Source organism: Physcomitrium patens, chromosome 1, assembly GCF_059467195.1.
Source record: "Physcomitrium patens ecotype Gransden chromosome 1, ASM5946719v1, whole genome shotgun sequence".
Classification (NCBI taxonomy): Eukaryota; Viridiplantae; Streptophyta; class Bryopsida; order Funariales; family Funariaceae; genus Physcomitrium; species Physcomitrium patens.
The window spans coordinates 1-22,578 of NC_143410.1; the positions used below are offsets into that span (position 1 = coordinate 1).

Sequence of the window (22,578 nt, forward strand, 5' to 3'; positions counted from 1 at the left end):
CCCTAAACCCTAAACCCTAAACCCTAAACCCTAAACCCTAAACCCTAAACCCTAAACCCTAAACCCTAAACCCTAAACCCTAAACCCTAAACCCTAAACCCTAAACCCTAAACCCTAAACCCTAAACCCTAAACCCTAAACCCTAAACCCTAAACCCTAAACCCTAAACCCTAAACCCTAAACCCTAAACCCTAAACCCTAAACCCTAAACCCTAAACCCTAAACCCTAAACCCTAAACCCTAAACCCTAAACCCTAAACCCTAAACCCTAAACCCTAAACCCTAAACCCTAAACCCTAAACCCTAAACCCTAAACCCTAAACCCTAAACCCTAAACCCTAAACCCTAAACCCTAAACCCTAAACCCTAAACCCTAAACCCTAAACCCTAAACCCTAAACCCTAAACCCTAAACCCTAAACCCTAAACCCTAAACCCTAAACCCTAAACCCTAAACCCTAAACCCTAAACCCTAAACCCTAAACCCTAAACCCTAAACCCTAAACCCTAAACCCTAAACCCTAAACCCTAAACCCTAAACCCTAAACCCTAAACCCTAAACCCTAAACCCTAAACCCTAAACCCTAAACCCTAAACCCTAAACCCTAAACCCTAAACCCTAAACCCTAAACCCTAAACCCTAAAAACCCTGAAACCCTAAAACCCTAAAACCCTAAACCCTAAACCCTAAACCCTAAACCCTAAACCCTAAAAACCCTGGTCAACATCTGCAAAAAATTACGTTCCTTCTCCAATTGTACAACAGCCTGTAAGCACTAGAGAACTAAAAATTACCTTACCCGAGAAATTTGATGGTACGAGATCAAAGTTTCGAGGATTCATCAATCAAGTACAATTGGCAATTGAACTTCAACCGCAAAGCTATCCGACTCCAGGATTACAAGTCAGGTTTATTGGCACTCTACTTTCTGGTTCTATATTATCATAGTTTTCGTCTTTTTTTGAACAACGAAATCCAATATTGGACAATTTGGAAGCTTTTTTGGCGGAGTTTCGATCTATGTATGGTGAACACGATGCAACTCGTGTTGCAACAAATAAGATCCGAATTCTGCGACAAGGAAATCGCTCAGTAACAGTGTATGCTTCACAATTTCGACAACTTGCAATTGACATCAAGTGGGATGATGCTGCACTCATTAGTCAATTTCTTTAGGGATTGCAATACGAAGTAAAGAAATTGATGCTCAACTTACTTGATCCTCAAACTTTGAGTCAAGCAATCGATTTTGCGGTAAAATGTGATAATCGACTTTTCGAATTTCGATCTGAGAATCATTCACGAGAACCTCAACATTATTACTCAATGGCAACATCAACATCTTTGCCAAACGTACATTCAGAAGTAGAAGACATGCAAATTGACGCGGTACGTTTTAAACCCCTAACTGAGGAAGAAAAAATTCGTCGTCGTCAAGAAGGATTATGTTTATATTGCGGAGAACCTAAGCACACTGCTCAACATTGTCCAAAGAAACGACGCAACTATAAAATGAGGGGTACGACGGTCAAAGAAGACAACATGTCGGAAAACGGATTTTTCCAGCTACAATAGGGACCGTGCAGCTGGAACCTTGTACAATTCCTAATGAAGGTCCTATCCTCTCCTCAGAACCCTCTCCTTGTTTTATAATAGACTTATAATTAGGATCTAAGAATTACAAAGCCTCTGCTTTATTAGATTCGGGAGCCTTAGCATGTTTTTTAGATGAACAATTTGTTAAAAGTCCTAAAATACCTTTTGTATAGAAACCTAAACCAGTACATGTAGAAGTCATAGGTGGTCGTCCCTTGTCTTCTGGAGATGTCACTCATGAAACTCATCCTATAAAAGTAACAATAGACGGTCATAATAGCTACATAACTTTTAACATAATTAAATCCTTGTCCAACCCAGTTATTTTAGGTTTATCATGGCTAGAAAAATATAACCCTCGAATAGATTGGAATTCACGTAAACTTGACTTTTTCCAGAGCGTTATTAATAGTTCTACCAACCAAGTAAAAAATTATAAGTCTAGTATAGTAAAACCCGTACTGATAGGTGCAAAAGAATTTATACACACAGCAAAAGAAGGATCAACTTTTGTTATTTATATTGCACCTATCTCTGAAAACATAAAGACTTCAAATCGCATTCTAAGTAAATATCAGGAGTATCAAGACGTTTTTGAGAAAAAGAATGCAGATATTCTTTTTGAGCATCGCCCATATGATTGTTCAATCGACCTTAAGGAAGGAACTCAGCCACCATTTGGATCAATTTACAGTTTATCGCAAGATGAGATGGCTGAACTCAAGACATATATTGACGAGAATTTAGCGAAGAATTTCATACGCCATTCAAAATCTCCAATTCTATTCGTAAAGAAAAAAGATGGATCTTTACGAATGTGTGTTGATTATCGAGGACTCAACAAGATCACAATCAAGAACAGGTATCCATTACCTTTGATATCAGGACTCTTTGACCAGTTGAATCAAGCTAAGATTTATACAAAAATAGATCTAAGAGGAGCATATAATCTAGTACGGATCAAAGAAGGAGATGAATGGAAGACTGCGTTTCGAACTAGGTATGGACATTTCGAATATAATGTCATGCCCTTTGGACTCACGAATGCACCAGCTGCTTTTCAACATCTCATGAATGATGTATTTCGTGAATTCTTAGACAATTTTGTCGTCTGCTATCTAGACGATATCCTGATCTATTCTAAGAACGCCGAAGAACATGAAATACATGTTCGTCAAGTATTACAAAAACTTAGAGATGCAGGATTGTACGCCAAGATAGAAAAGTGTGTATTTCACACTACTCAAGTTGACTTTTTAAGATACATCATTTCAAATGATGGTCTCATGATGGATTCTAAAAAAGTCCAAACAATTATGGATTGGAAGATTCCAAGGAGATGTCCAATGTTTCTTGGGATTTGCCAATTACTATCAGATCTTCATCAAAGATTTCTCACGAGTTGCAGCTCCACTTACACGCTTGACTAGTAAAGATAAATTTCAATGGAATCAAGAAGCGGAAGCAGCATTTGAAGCCTTGAAGACATCGTTTAACTCTGCACCAGTCTTATATCGTGTTGACTTTTCCAAGGTATTTTTTATGGAAACAGATGCATCAGATTTTGCCTTGGGTGCAGTTTTATCATAAATGGGAATAGATGACAAACTTCATCCGATAGCTTTTCATTCAAGAAAATTCTCAGCAGCCGAGATCAATTATGAGATCCACGATAAAGAACTTCTTGCGATCGTGGATTCCTTTCAAGAATGGCATCATTATCTAGAAGGCGCTTCTAGTCCAGTCACTGTGTATACAGATCACAAGAACCTCGAGTATTTCATGTCAACACGCGTGTTGAATCGTCGTCAAGCTCGTTGGAGTATGTCTTTGTCAAGATTCGAGTTCATTATCACTTATCGGCCAGGAAAACAACAAAGTTTATCCGATGCCCTATCTAGACGTTCTTATTTTGTACCAAAAGAAGGAGATGCAGCTTTTGAGCAACAAAGAACGATCCTCTTGAAACCGGAGCAATTTCATCTCCGAGCAATGAAATCAACATTGACTGTTGATTCAACTTTTCTCAAGCAAATCCAGTCCAATATGTCCTCAGACCCTCTTGTTTATGATATCGAGAATAATTCTTCCAAGTCTCATGTTCCTTCTTAGTTCGAGTTCAAGAATAATCTATTATATTTTGAAGGATGCCTATATGTTCCAGAAGGAGAAGCACGTTTACGTGTTCTTCAAGCACGTCATGACTTTCCAGCAGCAGGGCACTTTGGATATAATAAGACTTTGGAACTCATATCAAGAGATTTTTGGTGGCCACAAATGTGGAAGTCAGTCAAAGACTTTGTACAATCATGTGATATTTGTTCAAGATCAAAAATTCCTCGTCATCGACCTTACGGACTTCTTCAGCCATTACCTATACTAGAACAACCATGGTCTCCTGTTTCTATGGATTTCATCACAGATCTTTCAAGCTCAAGATCTTATGATTCTATATTTGTGATAGTAGATCGTTTCACCAAGATGGCACATTTTGTGCCATGTACAAAATCTATCACAGGTGAAGAAACAGCTAAACTTTTCATTGATAATATCTATCGCTATCATGGATTACCTAAAGATATCATATCGGATAGGAGAACTCAATTTGTGTCAAGATTTTGGAGGACCCTTTTCAAGATTTTAAAAGTGGACATAAAGCTATCTTCGGCTTTCCATCCTCAAACTGATGGACAAACAGAGCGCGTAAACCAAGTCTTGGAGCAATATTTAAGGTGTACTATCAATTACCAACAAGATGATTGGACAACCCTTCTGCCATTGGCAGAGTTTGCTTATAATAATACGGTACATTCTTCCACGCAACAAACACCTTTCTTTGCCAATTATGGCTATCATCCACGACTTGATACTTTTGATTTTTCAAAAGTTCATAATCCTGCAGCAGAAGATATGGCAAATCGGTTGTCAGAGTTACATGCAATAATGAAGACGCAATTGAAGGAAGCTCAAGAACGACAAAAGATAAACGCAGATCTATATCGTAAGGAGCAACCACAAATCAACGTGGGTGATAAGGTATGGCTACTTCGTCGCAATATCAAGACTACTCGACCTTGTGACAAGTTGGACTATCGTAGGCTTGGCCCCTTTTCTGTTTCTGAACAGATCAACCCAGTTGCATATCGGTTACATCTACCGGAGTCAATGAAGATCCATCCTGTATTCCACGTGTCTCTTCTTGAACCATATAAGACAGTGGATATACAAGGAAGAAAACAAATGCCACCGCCTCCTATAGAAGTAGATAATAATGAAGAATTTGAGGTGGAAGAGATATTAGACTCAAGGCGGCGCCGAAATAAGTTGGAATATCTTGTTCATTGGCGCGGATATGATATTAATGAACGCACATGGGAGCCATCCAGGAATCTAACAAATGCATCAGCTAAAGTCAAAGTTTTTCATCAACGACATCCATCGAAACCAAGATGAAAATCTCTCTTATAAAAGAGACAAGATTGAGGCAAGATAACATTCAATTTTCTATCCTTGTTTGTAACTTCTTTGCATTTGTGACGCTAATTAGATGGAGAGCCAACAACCAGTGGATTCAACTCAAGAACCTTCGTTTGCTGACCTGCAGGACGAGACATTACGATTGTCACAACCTTCAAGACAACGCAATCGAGATGAACATCTTCAAGAACGACATGTTCTTCCTCGAATAGATGGTGAGATACAACGCGTTTGGTATCACGATTTGGGAAGGAACTCCCGATGTTTGGTGATTTTGCTAGAGGTAGGAACAACTCCTGATGGTGTTCCAAATATTCTATTCGAAGGAAGTTACAAAGGCCTCAACAATGATCAAATAACTGGGTGGTCTTCCCGCCTTGGTATGGGACACTACCGGTGGTTGAGAGGCCCTATCAATCATCTTCGAAGAGAACAGAGATCAGAGTATGTGGCGAATATAATTTGTCGCATCATAGATTTCCTCAACATATGATGACCGCTCCTCGTGGAACTCGTCTCTAGAAGGGGGGGTAATGTCACGGCCATAATCATGTAAGCTAATAATTACATATAGAAATAGGTAGAAGTAAGTAAAAGTAGATAAAAGTAAGTTAATTCTATAATATTTAATATAGAAGCTTCCTAGAAACTTCCTAGATGCTGCTTTGACTTCATAGGTGTCTTTAATTGACTTTTTGGATTAGAAACGTAGTCAACAAGTTGGCCATGTGCCACACATGTTGTTAGCTTGAAGATCAAGCTAACTATGTGGCCCACACGTAGAAAAACTTGCCTTGTAAGTCAAGGCATGTGTCTTACAAAGTCAACACATATTGGAGGTCCTATAGAACGTCGCCACGTAGCCCCTAGTTAGATAGTATATATAGAGACAAGAGTGAAGGCTTCTTCACTTTTGTCAACTCCTTTCTTGCTTCTAGTCCAGGTTCAAGAGTCTTTAGTTTCTTGTCTTGTGGCAATAGCCATTCCAGTTTCCTTTTAATATACCTACTTGTTTATATTTTGACTTATTATATCGAGATAGCCTTTTGGTGTATATTTTCCCTCATCGAGTCTTTGTCCTTGACACCTTAATCCTAAACCCTAAAATTTGGTGTTGATAGACCCTCAACCCTAAATCCTATTCACACTTATATTTGTATATTCCAAATTGTACCATATTTACACTCTCGCTTGTATACCATGAATCTCCTTCAACCCCATTCACAATCGCACTAGTAGACCTTTAACCTTGAACTCTGTTCACACTTACACTCATAGATCATGAATCTCTTAAAATCTTGTTTACACTTGTACTTTTTGTAATCTTGTATCTCTTCAGTCATAAATCTAATGAAGGTTTTTAAATATGTTGTTGCAATTAGAAGCATAACAAACATTGGGGCACATCCACTTAAAATTTCAAAATAGGAAGTATACAAAAAGTCAACCCTCAAACCTTTCTCAAATCCATGGCTTTTTATCTCAACATTGAAAAACTTATACAGCAAGTTATTTACATCACATAATAGGTAGATGCCGTAGATAGGGAGGTAGGACAAATAAAAACCTCCAATATTTCTCGCCAATTGCGTACATTAATTCAAACATCTTAAGCACTAAATATCCAATATTATCTAATCCATACACATCCACAATAATTTAATCACATGTTTATAATTGGTAGCCCCTAAATCAACCCAATGCCCTTTTCAAAACTTTCAAATGCTCCTTGTATCACAAAGGTCAACCACCTTAGATGCAAAGTCAAACCACTATATATCTTGCAAACTAATAACTTATAGAGCAAGTTATTTGCACCATTGAAATTATAAATCTCAAAAACAAGGAAGTATGTCAATTCCAAATCCAAAAATAAGGAGGTCAGAAAACCTTGGCACATCCTTGTAATCCTAAATCCTAAACTCTTAAATTTAAATTCTAAATCCCTAAATCCTAAACCTTTGTTCTATTTTTTTTGTAATCATAAAATAATATTATACTATTTTTTAATATAAAAAACAAAAAAAAAATAAAAAAAATTATTTAACTTATCTTCTTTTTTAAAAAAATTAGATAATATAAATTAGATTATTATTTATCATCTAAAATATAAATAAATAAAATCACCATCTATTGAAGGTCTTTACTAATTGACACTTAGTACTAATTAAATATATGGCTACCATGTTAAGAAAAAAAAAAAAAAAAAAAAAAAAACTTATATAACTTCTTTTTCATTCACAATTTCTTTCTTTTGTAAAAAACCACTTATTAAAAGATATAAAAATAAAAAGATATAACGAGATATAAAAAGACATAACAATAAAACTCAATTAATGTTAATCCTTCATTCTAGGGTTGCTTAAAATTCATAATCCCAAATAAATGGATTTCATTGTGCATAAAGATATAAATATATAAATATATATATATATATGCACATAAACAAGTAAAAGTCTATCCTTCATTCATTTGACAGGAAAGTTCACTTTAAAAATTCCTGGTCAGACATTTAAGCTTTGGTTCGAGATTTAGCAGAGCCAATTGGGCCTGAACCTGGAAATAATCATTATATATACACACCTTGGTCCGAAGAGACTGCGACCCAACTGATCGGCCTGTCAAGAGGACAGACCCCAAATCCAGGCTGCCTGCCTGCGAAAAGGGCGTAGTAGAATGGTTGTGGGTCGGTGAGGTATGTTCTGGTCCATGCAGGAATGATTACCTTCCAGGTTGGTTCGTGGTGATGAGGGGCCACCTGAACAGCACGATGGTGCCATTAGATGTTATAATCATGGTGTGGAAATGGTGAATGAATGTGGACATCCATCCGTCGCTTCGTTACTACTACTCTTCTTCGTCTCTCCCCCCCTTCTCCTCCTCTTCGTCGTGCTTTCACATTGTCACTTGAAGGCAGGCATGTGTGGAAGGGATGGCATCGGAGCGCAACAGTGGAGGCACACAACCACCACCCCTGTCTATGTGCTCCTCTGCAGCAGCAGCTGGATCATGGCTGCACCGGGGATCATCATCGTCTACGCACCTTTCCTGCTTTCCCTCCTCCACTCCCCCTCCTAGCCAAGGTCTCCCTTCTTCCCACGCTGCTTCTATGCTCTTTTGCCTTGTTGACTCTCCTCCGCCTCTTCCCCCTTCCCATGCTGCCCTTCTTTCTTCACCACATCACTCATTCTCGTTTACTCTCCGGCCTCTCTCAAGCTGCGGCGTCAGATGCAGTCCTAGTACGATTTCCAAGGCCTCTCATTCTGCGTATCATGATGGTGTATTGTGTCTATTAGTATGCCGCCTTGCGAAATTGCCGTCATTAAAGTTCATGCCATTCTTAGGGTTCAAGGCTGCGTCTTACATTGCTCTTATACTACTGTATCAGCAAAGGCACACGGGCTATCGTTTACGTCAATATCAAAGAGTTTAGTTTATCCTTTAAAACATTCCTCTTCTGATTGTGATGAGCTTTTCCGGAACGGACGGGATTATGCCAGCGGATTCAAGACCTCATGTAGATAGATGCTTTCGACGGAGCATTGATGATGTGAGTACCATCAGTGTAGACGACTGTTCAGATTTTATATTAGACGGAGATTTAAGCTTCCGCAGGTGTTGGGATGCTTCTATAAGCGAGTCCATTAGCAGCAGCTCAGACGGGTCCTGCGCACAGGAGTGGTCTCTTTGCAGCTCCAGGGATAGATCTGGTGAAGCGCCTTCTTTTGCTCCAAATATGAGTAATACACGAAATACATTCATGTGGGAAGAGAAGAGAGAAAAACGGGAGACGGAACTCTCAGGTTGAAACTTGACCTTGCCACTTAGTTCGTGCGGGCCTCCCAAGTAGTATGACATTGCCGTTGTATGTGCATGTTATTCTGTGTCAAGTTTGTTTGAGAAACACGCGTCAATGCTCTTGTCCGAAGATGTCTTGATGCCATTAAATTGCGAAAACTCTGATGGATTGATGGCTTCATTTCATTTACTTAAATGACAGAGGTGGAGATGATGAAAGAGCGGTTTGCCAAGTTGCTGCTTGGGGAGGACATGTCAGGTGGTGCCAAAGGTGTTTATACCGCTCTGGCGATATCAAATGCGATCACCAATTTTTCTGGTAAGTTCTATTATCAAATTCGTCATTCACTACGTAGCGAAAGAGTCGCATTTCTCTCCAGCACGTTTATAGAGCTTAATAGGTCGCTTAGATTTCTTTTGACAGGATTGCGATTTAGTAGAGAGAGCATGTACGGAAGATTCATATCTTGTTTGTCTTGGCAGCTTCACTTTTTGGTGAACTATGGAAACTGGAACCACTGCCTGAGGAACGACGAATGAGGTGGCGTAGAGAAATGGAGTGGCTTCTGTCTGTCAGTGATCACATTGTCGAGCTTGTGCCGTCGTGGCAAACCTTCCCTGATGGGAGCAGTACTGAGGTGTGAACCTTTTCAAACGAACATTCATTGCGGTAGTATTTTGACTTACGATCTGGATAAATATTCTCATATCCATGAGTACGTATTACGTAGTATACATCTTCTGACCAGCTGCATATTATCTTGAGCAGGTTATGATAACCAAGCCCAGGTCCGATCTTCACCTCAATTTGCCAGCTTTACGCAAGCTCGATGCTATGCTGCTGGTAATGAGCAAATCATCGGTGATACACTTTTAGTGGTAGATAGTATGACATGGATTTTCTAATTGAATTATTTAGGTGTCCAGAAAGAGTTCCGTGCCATCAATGATTAGTTACATGTCATATTGGTTGAAACGGCGTACTTCGTCAGTCATGTCCCAGTTCACCATCGTTTTTTTTATTTTTTATGTTGCAGGATTCTTTGGATAGCTATTCAAACACGGAATTTTGGTATGTGGATCGTAGCGTTGTCATGTCGGAAAAAGACAACGTCGCTGCTTCAAGGTTGTCTATGCAGAGACAACAAGAGAAGTGGTGGCTCCCAAATCCAAAGGTACCCGTGGATGGCCTTTCCGAGGAGGGACGAAGGAAGCTTCACCACCAACGAGAAGCCATAAACCAGATTTTGAAGGCTGCCATGGCTATCAATGGCCAAGTCTTGTCAGAGATGGAAGTTCCTGATGTATATTGGGATTCGCTTCCTAAGGTTTTTATTTTGCTTCGACTTTTCATATCATCAAGTAACCTGGGTTTAAGCACGAAATATCAAGATTCCTTAAGAATTTCATGTGACCCTACTTGTTTTCCGTTTGTCTGATATTCGCCCCGGTCATCACTGTGCAGAATGGGAAGTCTAGCTTGGGTGATGCAATTTACAAATATCTTTCTTCAGACAGTTACGCTGCCGAACAAATTTTATCTATGGTGGACCTTACAAGCGAGCATAGTCAGTTGGAAGTTGCAAATAAGCTAGAAACTGCAATACTAGTGTGGCGTCGTAAGATTCAGTCGAAGCATTCAAATGCTGCAGCCAAATCATCTTGGGGAATCATGAAAGACCTAGTGGCTGACGAAAACAGGAGGGAGCAGATTGCTGATAAAGCAGAGACTATGTTGCACACCTTGAAGTTGCGGTTCCCAGGGTTACCACAAACTGCCCTTGACATGAACAAGATCCAGTATAACAAGGTATGCACACCTGTATATCATTGTTTCTTAAAGGTTGCAATTGTTGTTGATGCATATTGGCGCCCCAATGTTAAATTTAACTAGAATTCGCTTGACTATAGGAGTTCAGCCCCTCTGTGATTCAGTTCTAATCGTGTTTGTGTGAGGCTGCAATCGTCAATGCAGTCTGTTTTTACTCTCACTAATTTATATATTGACCCGGGGTTTTGGTGCTCTGCATGTAGGATGTGGGTCAGTCAATTTTGGAAAGTTACTCTCGGGTTCTTGAGAGTTTGGCCTTTAATATCATTGCTCGCATTGACGATGTTCTCTATGCGGATGATCTGGTGAAGAATTCTGTGGGGCTTCCTCCAATTCCACCGTCGTCAAATGGACCACCTTACCAAACCAAGAACCCCTATGGACATCACAATATCCATCTAACAATGCCCGTTCCATATATCTCTCCAAATACTTCTCCCACTCTTAGTCCGCACCAGATCCCAAATTCTCCTCATGACAGTGTCGAAGGCTACCCCGTCGTAGGGGGACTTACCTTGAATCAAGTTCTCCCAGACTGGTCTTTTGGCAAATTTGAAACGATCGTCAAGAAAGATCATGAGTTGGTGAAACTACCTCCAGAACATCTTAAACTTTGGAGTTATGCTGGAAACCTAGAGAGCAAACATGCCTTGCACAGCCCTCCAAGTCGAGATTGATTTCTAAATCGCAACAGTTGAAGATCGCGGCTGTAATTGTTTTTGTTGAAACCGAGGGGTTTGAGTTGGAACGGATGTAGTTTACATAGCTTTCAGGAAGCCTTCAACAGATAAGGGATTGGACTCTCGCCTGTGGATGGGTTTACGATCCTAAATCACTTCGGGACTATAACAATCATCTAATCATTAACTGCAGGATGTTGCAGTCGCTGCATGAGACTACGTGTTCCTCGCTAAGGAACACCAAGAGATGCACCATACTTTCTTCAGAAAGCAATCCTTCATCAGCGTAGAAAAAAGGGGACCTACTCAAGCCAAGAGTTCTGGGTAAAGTTCTCCAATCTCTTTGTGCTGAGATTTCTCATATCTGGTCTATTTCTTCTCAACAGTTAGCATTCACAGCGGCAGTTTTATATACTTGCCTAATTCTTTTTGGAATGTCTCTACAAGTTTGGGACACACTTGCCGTAGAATTTGTCTGTACAAATTGTTTGTAGGTGGTTTTTTTGTCATACTAGACTTTTAAAATAAGTTAATCAGTTCTGAGATGAGAGCTTGGTTTGTGAACCTAGGCTCTTTGTTGTACAATGCTTTGTTCTACTTGATCTGAAACACCATCCATGTTTCAATCCAAACTATGATTTGACTTTGGATACCGTAGAGCTAGTGATTGTCTGATTCATATAGTGTGTTTTTTTGGACTTGCACTGTGGTCTAGGTACTAGACTGAGGTAATACATTTTAATTTGATAATTTATTTCAATTCATTAAAATAAAAAAATTAGTGCTAAAACTATTAAGTATTATGTTAAGCTCTTAAAACTTTTTAAATAAGGTTTTACATTGCCACAAACAACTCCTGAAAGATTTTGAAAAAAATGAGGATTGCTTACATTTACAATGCATAATATTCTTAGAGTTTCAACGAAAATAAAAACTAATAACCATAGAATGTGAAGGGTGGAAAAGTGTATATATTTGTCAATCAAAAACTATAACAAAATAAAAAAGTAAAAATACTCCTATTGCAAATGGTATTAGAATGATGGTAAGAAGTAAGTATTCAGAAAAACAACTAGCACATCTAACAAATAATAGAACGTGTATAATATCACATAAGTCATATTTTAATTGTAAATTAGTTCAAATTTTAACTTGAGGCAAAAGACAATACCAAGGAGATTCTTAAACATGCTTTCTATGAATATATTCTCAGATATATCATCACATCTCCTTTATCTTCCGACCCTTTAAAGATTTGGAAAATTAAAAAATTAATAATAATAAATTAGTAATACATTCAAGGATTTCTTTTTTAAATGTTTATAAAAAAAAATCATAAATCATATAAAAGAAATAAGGTTATATTTTATTTTTATTGAGATAAATATTTAAATTTAGTCAAATAAATATTTTTTATTATAATAAATTACACCATATCTATAATATTATCACTTAATTTTATATTATTTTGTAAATTTTAAATATTTCACTTAATACTGTAAGCCTAATCAATTTAATTTGCAAGGTTTCTAAACTTTTGGATATCTGATTATTAAATGATTTTTACAACTACTATAAACTTTGAATATATTTTTGTATAAGATTAATATAAGCAAATGTTGAGTCTTGTCTTATTTAAATCTTTTAAAATAGATAGATACAAAACTAAATACAATTTATTCAACTTTTGGATATATTATTAATATTCATGATTACAATTTTAATTAAGTTGACAATTTATAAAGTTACTTTAATTGCAATATAATTGTTTTCAATTTATAAAGTTTACTTTAATTGCAATATAATATATATTTATTACATGTCAAAACATATAAAATTCTATAATTCATATATTTTTATAAATTTAAATATAATTAGTATATAAATTAAATATCTATTACATATTTTAATCAATATCAACCATATATTAAAATGAACATATATTGTGAGATTAATTAACCAAATTAATATAAGAATATTAAATATATATTTTTATTTAGAATAAATATATATTTAAATTTAGAATAAATATATATTTAAATTTAGAATAAATATATATATTTAAATTTTATATAAAATAATTTTAGAAACATTAATATATTGAATAATAAATATATGATGTTATTTTGAAACATTAGTCATGCACCTAACCACTTTGTGCTATTACATTTTAAATATTAGTAAATTTATTATAAAAATTCAATTAAATGTCTTTCCAACTTACTATTAAAATATCAATAGAAAATTGGCACAATATCTATCTTGTTATAAAGTCTTTAAATTTTTCATTTCCTTAGTTAAATATTATCTAAATAATCACTAACATTGTAAATTATATTGATATATTTTAATTAATAGAATTGCTAAATATGAGATTTTAATTTATTTAGATATAAACTATTAAGTTAAAAAAATAAATTATTTATTTAGATATTTATTAGAATTTAAAAGAATTTATAAGTTGCAAGAGTCTTATTAGAGAAAAATTCATTAAAATAAAGTTTTAATAAGTCTTAGAGGCAATTATCTTGGTTAATTTAGTATTTTTTCTTAATTGTAAAAATTCATATTTAATTATTGAGATCAATGTCCATATTGACCTTTCATCCACATATATTGCTTATAAAAAACCTAAAAATAATAATTAGTAGATAGAATAAGTATAAGAAGAAACCTAACATCTTTTTGATAATTTATATAAAAAAAAAAATAGGATTTTTAGTTGATTTAAGTTGATATTATCACTTTGGAAGACTATTATAAGAAATTTGGAGAAGATTTGAAGGCCAAACAAGGTTTACAAGCTATTTGAATGCATTTAAATATCATGGTGTGGTCAAAAATACAAAAAAGTGGTTTTACTAGTATAAAATAGGAAGATCAACACCTAGTATAGTAGTTGTAGAAAGAGGTGCTTTGCATTTTTCAAAGCATGTTATACAAATGCTTATAGAAGAAATCTCTTTGATTGATTAATAATCTGAAGAAACCTTTAAACAAGTAATTTTTGGTCCTAAATTATAACTAATTTATAGTCATTTTTAAGATATGATGTTTATTAATAATATGCATATAATGATTTGGACCTTCTAATACACTTGAATTCTTCACTTAGAAATCTTGCATCTTCTTTTTTCTACATACATGCATATATATATATATATATATATATATATATATAATTATGAATTTTTTGATTAATAATCACAAAAAAAAAAAAAAAAAAAAAAAACTTAAAAAAATAATTTGTTTTATACATAAACATTATAACTAGGTTTGGTTGTCCAAAATTTCTTATAGGTAATAGCATTACTCAATTTTAAAATGAAGATACAAAAAAAAAAATAACCACATTGATTACAATCAACTATTAATGATCATGTCTTATTATCTTTAAACAAATAGATTTATAAAAAAAATCAATTAATTTTTTAATTTGCATCTTTAAAAAATTATAATAAAATCTAAATGTGATTAGAATCTTAAAATTATATCTCTTCTTCAGGCATATCAAACTACTTATAAAGTTTTTACAAAAGCCCCATATTTTTTAGTGTATAGAAATGAAACTTGAATTTCCATTTCTATTTATTTCTATTCATAAAAGATTGATTAATTCTAAATTATAAAGAAATATTTAATAGAAATTCAATATAAAAAACTATTTTTTATGAAAATTAATGTTTTTTTATAAAGAATATTAAATGTAGTTATTAGGGATAATCTCAATATAATTATATTATGATTCAAAAAACATAATTATTTTTATAGTCTTTTTATTTTTAAATGTATTGCAAAGATTTACATTCAAGTCAAACATAACAAGAAACGTTAAATAATTTAGTATTTTAGTGGTATTTGTCTCCAATGTCATAAATAGAAATAGACTAAGTTGTAATGGCATTACATATCAAAAATCTTGAATTTTAACTTAAATAGGAAGTTGAATGATATCTAATGCTAATTTGGTAAATCAAATAAGAAGTTGCTATATTTAAAAATTTGTTTAAAAAACCCAAAATATTAAATTATATTGCTATTATAAATTGAAGTCTTATATTTTTTTTTGGTTTTTTTTTTTTGTCTTGTTTAAAAATAAAGTCTTATGTGATATATTATTGCTCTATTTATTTTTATTTTTATTTTTATTTTAAATACAATGTTATAAGCAAAAATATAATTTATTTGGCATTTACAAATAGTTCCAATTGTTGAGAATATAGAGCCAAAAAATAAGTTTGAAGTGACTTGGTTTTAGAGAACATATCAATTATTACAATAAAATCAAAATAGAGGTTAGCAGGGAGCAATAAGTTTCCTTCTTTCCTTCTTAGGAATAAGTCGGCCCTCGTTTGACGTCCACGGCGTGCTCGCCTTCTGCTTTGTCCTCTCTCCCCAATTTTCCATGCGCAGAGTGCGCACTGCAGACTGCGGATCTCCCAAATCACTATGTCCAGAAGATTTTTGGGCCACTTCCAGGCAGGAGCATCTGAGGTGAATGAAAGCGACTCGATTCTCGCCGAGGGGTGCAGAGAATCGTGCATGGAGCAGTGCGAAATGGGAACAGAAAATTGCACTGCTGGTAAGCTTTCATCGCCCTCACGCGGACCTCTCTTCGGTGGCGTGCCAGGGCTCCCCGACTCTCTGCTTCACTGCCCCAGACTTCGTCTTAGTCGTCTCTGGCTACTCTACCGGGTGCTGAGAAATGTGAGAGGTGTTGCGTGCTGTTAACCCACTGAGCGCATGTATGCTTTTATTGTACGAGTGAAGCGAACGTTTGCGAAGGTTGTACTGTGCGCTGCTGGTAGCGAGAGGATCCGACAGCACCGTGGAGGGAGGCTCGGACCCTCTGTTTTTCAGGTGAGTGACGGTGCCTTGCCCTCTGATCGGATGGTATGCACCTTGTGAGCTTTCGTGGTCGCGAGCTGATCTCTGGTGCGGTTATGACCCAACTGAGAAAGCCGCTTCGAGTTTGCGCAACGGGAGCTTATCACGTGAATGTAGCACTAATTGTTGGAGTTGTGCTCACTGTTTCTGGGGTTTCGTGTGCAGTTTGGAGCAGAGTAAGGAGTAAGAAGGAATAGCCGGTGCTTGAACGCTGATGTTAAATCTGCCCTCTTGAGATTGGATAGTGTCTCTCCTTCTAAGGTGGGTGCGGGAGATGCTGGGGTTTCATTACTGCGTCAACGTCAGAAACTTTTTGCCGTCACAGCAGATTTTACGGGGACAGCAGACGGACTTGGGAACGCTTTTCAGCGTCAGTGGCTGCTTGCACCGTCGGCTGTGTGAGCTGTCTGGGCGTTCGACGTGTGGCTTACTGCTCGTCTTGCCTGGGCCGTTGGGTATGTGTTGTGTCTTGTGTTCCAGGCTCTAAGTCCCGAGGTCTATCTCTGTTGCAATCGGAGTTTGGCCTCGAAACAGGAGTCGGGGCGGGGATATGGAGCCTTCTACCGTAACCCTGGTCCCATGGTTTATCTTAAGTCTCCTGGACTGCTTCAAGGCCTGCAAACTGGAGTAGCTGTGCTATGTGGACGGGGATGGGGCCCCCACAGCCGGTCTAAGAACATGTGTGCCGTGCCCGGAGCAAACATTCAGCATGGAATAGTAGTCTGGATGGTGAGAAGGGAGCTCGTGGTGTGGGGAACTTGGGAGGTGAGGTTTGAAGTATTCGTCAGTGGTGCCTTTAGGTCCTAACTAGTGACACGATCGAAGACATCGTATTGCATTTGGAGTTGTTAGAATCCCGTTTAGATTTGCTTCTGAATGAAGCGCCTTTGGTGGAATACCAGAATGAGGTCCTCTGCTTGACGTTGCGGTAGTCATGGGTCTCTAGTGCTGGCTCTGCTGACATCGCCGTTGGAGCGAAGTGCTCAAGTTTGTTTTCTAGTGCAAGAAGCACAGTGTTTCTGCAGGTACGGAATGTTGGATTTTGACCTTATGGCTGGATCAGTGTTGTGTTGACATTAGTACCCATGTTGTGTGCACAGATTAATGTTGTTCATGTGGGTTTACCTTTCATGTGTGAATCGAGTTTGTGAATCCTGTGGTTGATGTTTTACTGGAGTGAATTGCAGCTTTGTTGTGATTTGCAGACGACTCTCTTAAGACTGATGTAGCATGCTCTATTTAGTTACAGGGCGCATGGATATCGTTGTTGGTGGAGGTGAATACGACGTGAATATTTTTGTTTAGCTACGAATTGTTGCTTCGGAAGTTTTTCTCTAAGTCGTCAACAGCAGCTTGGTACATCTTCTTGTCAGATACTTACTACGAGTATGTGCTATGCTAATACTTTCAATGTCATGGTTGATACACTTGTTTGTTTAGCCTCAACACTACTGTCCTGACACCATTATCCTCATACGGGTTATGTGCATTTTTGTTGCGTTTTGTTTGTGATGGGATCGGATTGCATTGGAAGGTTGAGTTGTGCTCTTTTATGACAGTGCCTTAGCTCAACACCAATTTTTATGATTGAAAGGATGCTATTTTTTTTTGGCAGGTTTTTTAAATTTCAACATGGGAGATCCACTTGTTGCTCCTGCTCTAGTGGGATTTGGAGTGGATCTACTCCTTACAGAAGTAATCAAAGCAGGTAGAATTGGCTTACAGGTGCAAAGTTGAGTGCAATGAGTTGGTGGCTAAATTGGAGAGTGTGAGACCACTTGTTGAACAAGTTAATGATAATTCAAGCCAGGGAAATGAGGCGTGCACTCTATGGTTGAGTGGTTTCCAAAGCCTTTTAGAACGTGCCAAGGTTGTCACGAATGAGTGTATGTTGGAATCACGATGGAGCAGAAGAAAGAGGATGGTGAAGTTTTGGCGGTGGAAGAAATTGCCATCACTAGTGATGAAAATCAGCAGTGACATTGAAGAGGCAAGATCAAATACAAGCTTGGTAACGCTTGGTATTGTGTTATCAATGCATATTCCAAAGCAAGTAGAAGCATTTAGTTTTGTGAAACAAGGCACTCCATCACTAATAGTAGGAGTGGACGAACATTTCAAGAAACTGAGGATGTCCATATTGCAAAGTCATGGAGGTGACAAAGCAAGCCATTTTGGATTGCAAGGGAGAGGTGGAGCAGGGAAGACCTTGCTTGCTCAAATGTTGAATAATGATGATGATATTCAAATGAAGTATGGAAAGGATCCTGTCATCTGGATGACTGTGGGACTTGACGCAAAGGTTTCTGATCTGTATGAAAAGTTAGGAAGGTGTTGCATTCTGGACAATGGAGTATCAGAGAAGTTCAAATTGATCAAGAACCAAGAAGAGCAACGCACGTTTTTGAAGAATGCATATGCCGAGAAGAAGGTATTTTTGATTTTGGATGATGTTTGGGAGAAGCCAAAGTATGATCATCATGACATGCTGTATTGGGTAGATATCCCGCGAGGTCCAGGATCCGCAACATTGATAACAAGCCGAAGTAAGTCAGTGCTTTGCAAAGTGCAGGCAAAAGTGGAAGTGGTGCTATGGCTTCCGAAAGAGGAGAGTTGGAAATTGTTTTGTTGTCATGCATTTGAGAGTGGTGGTGCTCTTCTGACTACTTTGGAGGAGTTAGCTCGAGATGTTTGCGAAGAATGTAAAGGATAAGGCGAGGGCACATTTGGAAATCCTTGTAATCTCTGATCGATTGGAAACAAGGAAGTAAGTATGTCCACATACATGATGTTCTTCGAGATCTTGCACTACACATAATTGGCAAGGCTGAACGTGGTGAATGTGGGTATGAATGTTTTTTCCATTCGAGAAAAGAGTATGCGATCATTCCAGAAAGAGTTGCTCAAAGATCTGAAGAGGATGTCATTTATGGGCTGTAACATTTGTAAGTGGCCAGAGGATCTGCAAGTGCCTCATCTTAAAGTTTGCATACTTCGGGAAATATCTGATATACAGAGCGAATTGATGACAAGCTTATTTAAAATGATGCCAGATTTGAAATTTTTGGATCTCTCAGGCAATCATCTTTCAGATGGAAAGGTTCCTTGTTTTCAGAGCTTGGTATCTCTCACGCACTTATAAATTCGAAGGAATTTATTTCACGAATTTCCAATGAGTGTTGTCCCTCTGCACAAATTAGTATCCTTGAATGTCGCTGAATGTGTATATTTGGAGGCACTTCCAGAGAGCATGGGCAATTTGAACTCTCTTGTAGTATTGTATGTGAATGAATGTGGATCCTTGAAGGCACTTCCACAGAGCATAGGCAATTCGAACTCCCTTGTGAAGTTGAATTTGTATGGATGTGGATCCTTGAAGGCACTTCCAGAGGGCATGGGCAATTTGAACTCTCTTGTGGAGTTGAACTTGTATGGATGTGTATATTTGGAGGCACTTCCAAAGAGCATGGGCAATTTGAACTCTCTTGTGGAGTTGAACTTGAATGGATGTGTATATTTGGAGGCACTTCCAAAGAGCATGGGCAATTTGAACTCTCTTGTGGAGTTGGATTTGTCAAGTTGTGGATCCTTGAAGGCACTTCCAAAGAGCATGGGCAATTTGAACTCTCTTGTGGAGTTGAACTTGAATGGATGTGTATATTTGGAGGCACTTCCAAAGAGCATGGGCAATTTGAATTCTCTTGTGGAGTTGGATTTGTCAAGTTGTGGATCCTTGAAGGCACTTCCAAAGAGCATGGACAATTTGAACTCTCTTGTGGAGTTGAACTTGAATGGATGTGTATATTTGGAGGCACTTCCAAAGAGCATGGGCAATTTGAACTCTCTTGTGGAGTTGAACTTGAATGGATGTGTATATTTGGAGGCACTTCCAAAGAGCATGGGCAATTTGAACTGTCTTGTGCAGCTGGATTTGAGAGGTTGTAAATCTTTGGAGGCACTTCCAAAGAGCATTGGCAATTTGAAGAATCTTAAAGTTTTCAAATGAATCAAGTAATAGTGTATTTTGAAATCATTTGAAGGCATGAAATTAGGATGTAGTTATTTATTAAATTTTTGAAGACTCAAGTGTGGATTTTTCTAACAAAACATATGTATAGTTTTTTTATGCATCCTTGATATACATAGGAAAATTAAGGTTTAAAGAATATGAATATTGTTGAATTTGTAGCTTGCATGTAGAGTTGTAATGAGCAACAATAGAGTGACAATAGAATAACAATAATTTTTTAAGCCTCTTTGGTTATAGTAATTTATTTTAAAATAATATTGGTATTGTAAAAAATACTACAATAGTAAGAATTCAAATTGTTGCCAACATCAATTGGTTTCTATATATAATCTCTATTAATCCATCTTATTTGATAAATAAAGAAAATAATATTTTAATATACTAAATTTTAAAAATTGGTAGTTTATAATATTTATTTGATTATTCATATACAAATTGAGCTTCAAACTTTTTATTTAAAATAAAAACTATTTCATATACAATACTTAGTTGGTAAAAAAAAAAAAAAAAAACAAAAAAAAATCTATAATAAGTTTTAATTTTAATAATCTATATAAAATTAGAATTTTAAATTTATTTTACTTGATTTTTTAAAAGTAAAAAATAAAAATATAACAAATTAGTTTAATTTTATAATAACATCATAGACATGCAAAAAAATTATTTAATTTAAAAATTATTAATTATTTTTAAAATATATATTAATAATTTTTTATTAATCAAATATTTATCAACTTTTAGATGTCATTTTGAAGAATTTGAGCAAGATTTAGAAGTCTTATAATGTTCTTAATATCATGTGATGTGGCATTAGGTGCCAAATCTTGTTGAATGAATGTTGAAACATGACTGGTCTATTTCAAGTATCTAGGACCCTTTTAATCCATAGCAATATAAAACCCCATTACAAGGTAGGACAAACTAGACCAAAATAAAATTGAATATAATTAAATAGAATAGGATACAAAAGACAAAATTGAGTAACCAAAATTAGAACATAATAGAACAAAATAAAAAGATACAAAATCCAATTGTATTAAGAGAAAGGGTTCAAAACCATACTTGACAAGATGCCTTAAAAGGCCCTGGCCAGTATTATTTATACTTTGTTCTACCACCTTAGACTTTTAAAAATGTTCTTAGATGATGGATCCCACTTAGATAACTACCTTAAGTCTTTTCTAGAAGATTCTAATAGAGGCCCTACTTAAATAACCGCCCTAAATTCTTTCTAGAATGTTCTACTATGGATCCTACTTAATTCACTAACCTAACCTCAATTCTAGAAACTTCCATAACTTCTCAAACATGGTTTTAACTATCTATTCATATGTCTCAATAATACAACTATCTTATCTATATCCTATTATACTTAATCCCCACCTATTAATGTGAAAGATCTTTATTTTGCTCTCAATGATATTTCCAAATTGTCTCTTGATAATGAGTGAGGTTTTTTTGTAGGTTCTCATGTTGCATCGTGGATGGAATAACCTTTCCAAAGAACTTTGTACTAGAGTTGTAGATATCTACTGCCATGGTGAAGGTAGTGATGCTCCAAAATAATGTCTACTTCATACTCTTCTTGATCATTATCTATAATTGGTGGTGTAGGTCATTGGTATTGATCTGAAAAGCGTTTGGCTCAATATGAAATTCCTTCATTTGTAAAACATGAAAAATTAGATGGACTCAAATATATAGTAGAAGTTTTAGGTGGTATAAAATACCATAAATCTTTACAAAAATGTGGAAAGGTCCAAGCCATCAAGGTGCTTCTTTACGAATTTGGGTTGATGTAGTAAGTGACAAGTTGATATTAGAAAGAAATACCTGAACATCCTTCTAGAAGGTCTTATGTTACTCGTGGTTATCTGCATATTGCTTCTTTTCATTTTATGCGGTAAGAGGGTGATTTCGTGTCTCTCGTAAGGCTATTGTAAGCCATTGTATAAATTCCTCCGTTGTCAAGTTATTGGTGTCAATGTGATGATAGAAGGTTGCTAGCATAATCGAATGTTGATCAATATTAAGAAAAAGTGGTGAATGATCAATACTTGCTTGAATAATATCATTGAAAGCTAACTCTAAAGACATCATGTATTCATCTCAATCATTATGATGAACCACTATAAATGCTCACAGCATATCTTCTAAGATCTAATTTATATGTTCTATTTGTCCATCTATTTGGAGATGGAAGACTATAGACATAGCAAATCATGTGCCTAGTAGCTTAAATAAGGCTTATCAAAAACTTCTTATGAAGCACGGATCAT

At 36.2% G+C, this 22,578-nt stretch overlaps 2 protein-coding genes across 12 annotated transcripts; both read left to right on the forward strand.

Moving 5' to 3' along the window:
* The first annotated feature begins 7,964 nt into the window (after nt 1-7,964).
* LOC112289738 (rop guanine nucleotide exchange factor 7) lies at nt 7,965-12,014 on the forward strand. 2 transcript variants are annotated; one of them, XM_024535240.3, is made up of 8 exons: nt 7,965-8,312; nt 8,574-8,876; nt 9,074-9,190; nt 9,355-9,509; nt 9,641-9,715; nt 9,909-10,199; nt 10,337-10,681; nt 10,906-12,014. In XM_024535240.3, exons 1-8 carry the CDS (start codon nt 8,006-8,008, stop codon nt 11,377-11,379), a joined length of 2,067 nt encoding a protein of 688 aa, XP_024391008.1. In that variant the 5' UTR covers nt 7,965-8,005; the 3' UTR covers nt 11,380-12,014. The 2 variants fall into 2 exon arrangements, with proteins under 2 accessions (XP_024391008.1, XP_024391017.3); XM_024535249.3 differs by having other exon boundaries at nt 8,077-8,312; nt 8,750-8,876.
* A 3,839-nt stretch (nt 12,015-15,853) lies between these two features.
* On the forward strand, nt 15,854-20,435 carry LOC141045384 (putative disease resistance RPP13-like protein 3). Of its 10 annotated transcripts, none has more exons than XR_012217497.2 (5): nt 15,854-16,242; nt 16,435-17,034; nt 17,172-17,294; nt 17,513-17,625; nt 17,885-19,435. XR_012217497.2 is itself a non-coding variant. In XM_090249256.1 (5 exons), exon 5 carries the CDS (start codon nt 19,442-19,444, stop codon nt 20,273-20,275), a length of 834 nt encoding a protein of 277 aa, XP_090105382.1. In that variant the 5' UTR covers nt 15,854-16,242; nt 16,435-17,034; nt 17,172-17,294; nt 17,519-17,655; nt 17,885-19,441; the 3' UTR covers nt 20,276-20,435. The 10 variants fall into 10 exon arrangements, 8 of the variants coding, with proteins under 8 accessions (XP_090105382.1, XP_090105474.1, XP_090105345.1 ...); XM_090249256.1 differs by having other exon boundaries at nt 17,519-17,655; nt 17,885-20,435; XM_090249348.1 differs by having other exon boundaries at nt 17,513-17,655.
* The last annotated feature ends 2,143 nt before the right edge of the window (nt 20,436-22,578 follow it).

Bases quoted from the DNA above. Each gene is read 5' to 3' on its own strand.
- LOC112289738 (XM_024535240.3), top strand. From the start codon at position 8,006: ATGGCATCGGAGCGCAACAGTGGAGGCACACAACCACCACCCCTGTCT. The intron at 10,200-10,336 runs GTTTTTATTTTG...ATCACTGTGCAG, and splicing joins ATTGGGATTCGCTTCCTAAG to AATGGGAAGTCTAGCTTGGG. The intron at 10,682-10,905 runs GTATGCACACCT...CTCTGCATGTAG, and splicing joins ACAAGATCCAGTATAACAAG to GATGTGGGTCAGTCAATTTT.
- LOC141045384 (XM_090249219.1), top strand. From the start codon at position 19,442: ATGAGTGTTGTCCCTCTGCACAAATTAGTATCCTTGAATGTCGCTGAA.